The sequence below is a fragment of the Dipodomys ordii genome, unplaced genomic scaffold (assembly GCF_000151885.1).
Source record: "Dipodomys ordii isolate 6190 unplaced genomic scaffold, Dord_2.0 Scaffold70, whole genome shotgun sequence".
NCBI lineage: Eukaryota > Metazoa > Chordata > Mammalia > Rodentia > Heteromyidae > Dipodomys > Dipodomys ordii.
Genome location: NW_012267286.1, coordinates 11,713,861 through 11,716,118, shown reverse-complemented (window position 1 = coordinate 11,716,118; position 2,258 = coordinate 11,713,861). Strand labels below are relative to the sequence as shown.

At 46.7% G+C, this 2,258-nt stretch overlaps 1 protein-coding gene across 1 annotated transcript in view; it reads right to left on the bottom strand.

The window, feature by feature from the left end:
* Positions 1 to 785: 785 nt before the first annotated feature.
* The window catches only part of LOC105991166 (histone H2A.Z-like), a 2,178-nt gene continuing 705 nt past the window's right edge, over positions 786 to 2,258 (bottom strand). Inside the window, exons 2-4 of the mRNA XM_013023751.1 lie at positions 1,950 to 2,253; positions 1,465 to 1,594; positions 786 to 1,225 (exon numbers count right to left, since the gene is read on the bottom strand). Coding sequence (XP_012879205.1) covers positions 1,164 to 1,225; positions 1,465 to 1,594; positions 1,950 to 2,253 — 496 coding nt within the window. The 3' untranslated portion in view covers positions 786 to 1,163. The remainder of the gene's footprint in view (positions 1,226 to 1,464; positions 1,595 to 1,949; positions 2,254 to 2,258) is intronic.

The window sequence follows — 2,258 nt, the reverse complement described above, 5'->3', positions numbered from 1 at the left end:
CCCGCCCGCCGGGGGCCCCGCGCTCCCGCGCCCCGCGGGCTGGGACCCTGACCCCTTTCCCCACCTGCCGACCCGGCGCACTCGCGTGCAATCTGCAATTCCGGTGAAGAACTAGAGCGGCACCCAAGTAACCGGCACCTCCCGTGTTTACCGTCGCCTCAGGGAAACACCGGGTCACCTCTGGGAGCAACTCAACTGTCTAGAAATGCCCACGAATTCTTTGAAAGAGCAACTAGGTGCAATCTGTGGCCCCTGTGAAGGTGTTGATATGTTCATAAATTTAAAACCTATACAACTTGCCTGACCCCAGTGTCAAATGAACCACTTGACCCAACCCAGCATCAAATCTTACAAGTTATGCTATTATTCAACTACTACCATTACACAGTAGGAATCTCAAATCTGTTTTTAAAAAGGGACCAGTATACCCGTGCTTAGTATTTTGATTTCAAGCAGTGCACCAAGTCTACAAGACCATCTGTACTGCAGAGGTGGCTATATTCAGGACTTCCCCGCCTGCCCAGGTGCACTAGTCAGATGATTGGTAAAACGCTACCTGTCACAAATGGCCAATAGGCCACTGGACAAACACCTACCAACCATCTCTACTCCAGCATCTAATGTTCTAACAGTTCTATTATAAAGTATTTTAAAATTGTGCTTGGATTATCTGGCTTTATCTACAAATTAACTTGTTTAATTTCTAAGTAGATGTACTTAGTTCTTATTATGATGAGACCTTCAAAAGAAGTAAGTTTGTTACAATCAAACAAGTTTAAAGCCACTACTTTGGGATATGACCTTTATTGAGCTTATCCACTGGAGTGGAAATAATGTCTGTACAAAACCAAATGTTGTTACTATAACTTCTGCATCACAATTAAAATCCAAACAGTTTTTTAAAAACAGTTAACTCAATCAAAACCCACTACTTCAGAATCAATAGCTTCTTTGAAGCCACAGTAACACTTAAATATGGTTAAGACTCGAATGCAGAAATTTGGTTGGTTGGAAAGCTAATTAAACTTTCAACCTGCTCAAATAGAATTACAAAAAGGCAAAATTGTGTTTTTTCACAGAGATACAGTCCACTGGAATCACCAACACTGGACAGCTGTTAAGAGTATTTAGAGTCCTGAGATAACAAGGAATCCAGGCATCCTTTAGACAGTCTTCTGTTGTCCTTTCTTCCCAATAAGAGACTTGTGGATGTGGGGGATGACACCTAGGAGAGTGACAGGGATTAATTCTATTTTTCACTGTATCTACATTTTAAAATCACAATACATGAGATCAAGACAGCTTATGATGCAACCTATGTCTTTTAGAAATACCAACTTCTAATATAAAGAAAAAGTTACATAAACCAGATCCCACGTATCCATCTAAAAACCTAATGAAAATTAAAAGATTTTTTTCCGCCCTTTTTCTAAAGGAACTTAAAAGTTGCTGTAAATTACGTACCACCACCAGCAATGGTAGCCTTGATGAGCGAGTCCAATTCTTCATCTCCACGAATAGCAAGTTGCAAGTGACGGGGGGTAATGCGCTTTACCTTTAAATCTTTTGATGCATTTCCTGCCAACTCAAGTACCTAGAAGGCAGAATCCCATCGGTCTTCCGGGTATCCTACTGCCAAGAACTAAAGCCCACAATCAACCCTTAAGGAATGCAAATCCATACCCAAGCCTTCGCCTCCCACTACCTGAATGGGCCGGATTTGCAAACGCTATTCAGGAGGCACGCAATTACAATTCCAAGAGCAGCAGACCCGGGCTGGGTGGGCTCCCCTGAGCTCCCCCTAGCGTCCGCACCCGTCTCGCCGCCGCTTCGGGTCTGCGAGTTTTCTTGCATCACTTTCCTTCCCTCTACCGCTCGCTTCCCCCCCCCCCGGGGCCCCCAACAACCCCCAAACCTTCTCCAGATTACACGCAGAGGCACCCCCGTACCTCAGCGGTGAGGTACTCCAGGATGGCTGCGCTGTACACAGCGGCGGTCGCTCCCACACGTCCGTGGCTGGTTGTCCTAGATTTCAGATGTCGATGAATACGGCCAACTGGGAACTTAAAAAAAAAAAAAAAAGGCAAACACGAATGCACAACGCGATTGAGTCCCAAGATGGGGAACTCACCAGCGCGCCCAGGCGAGGGGCACGGACCGCGGCGCTGCGACGCGCCCGTACGCACGTGATCGGGGGTGGGGGGCACCCCCCCATGGCCCCCGATCTTACCAGAATGATCAATCGGCAGGCCGGGGGG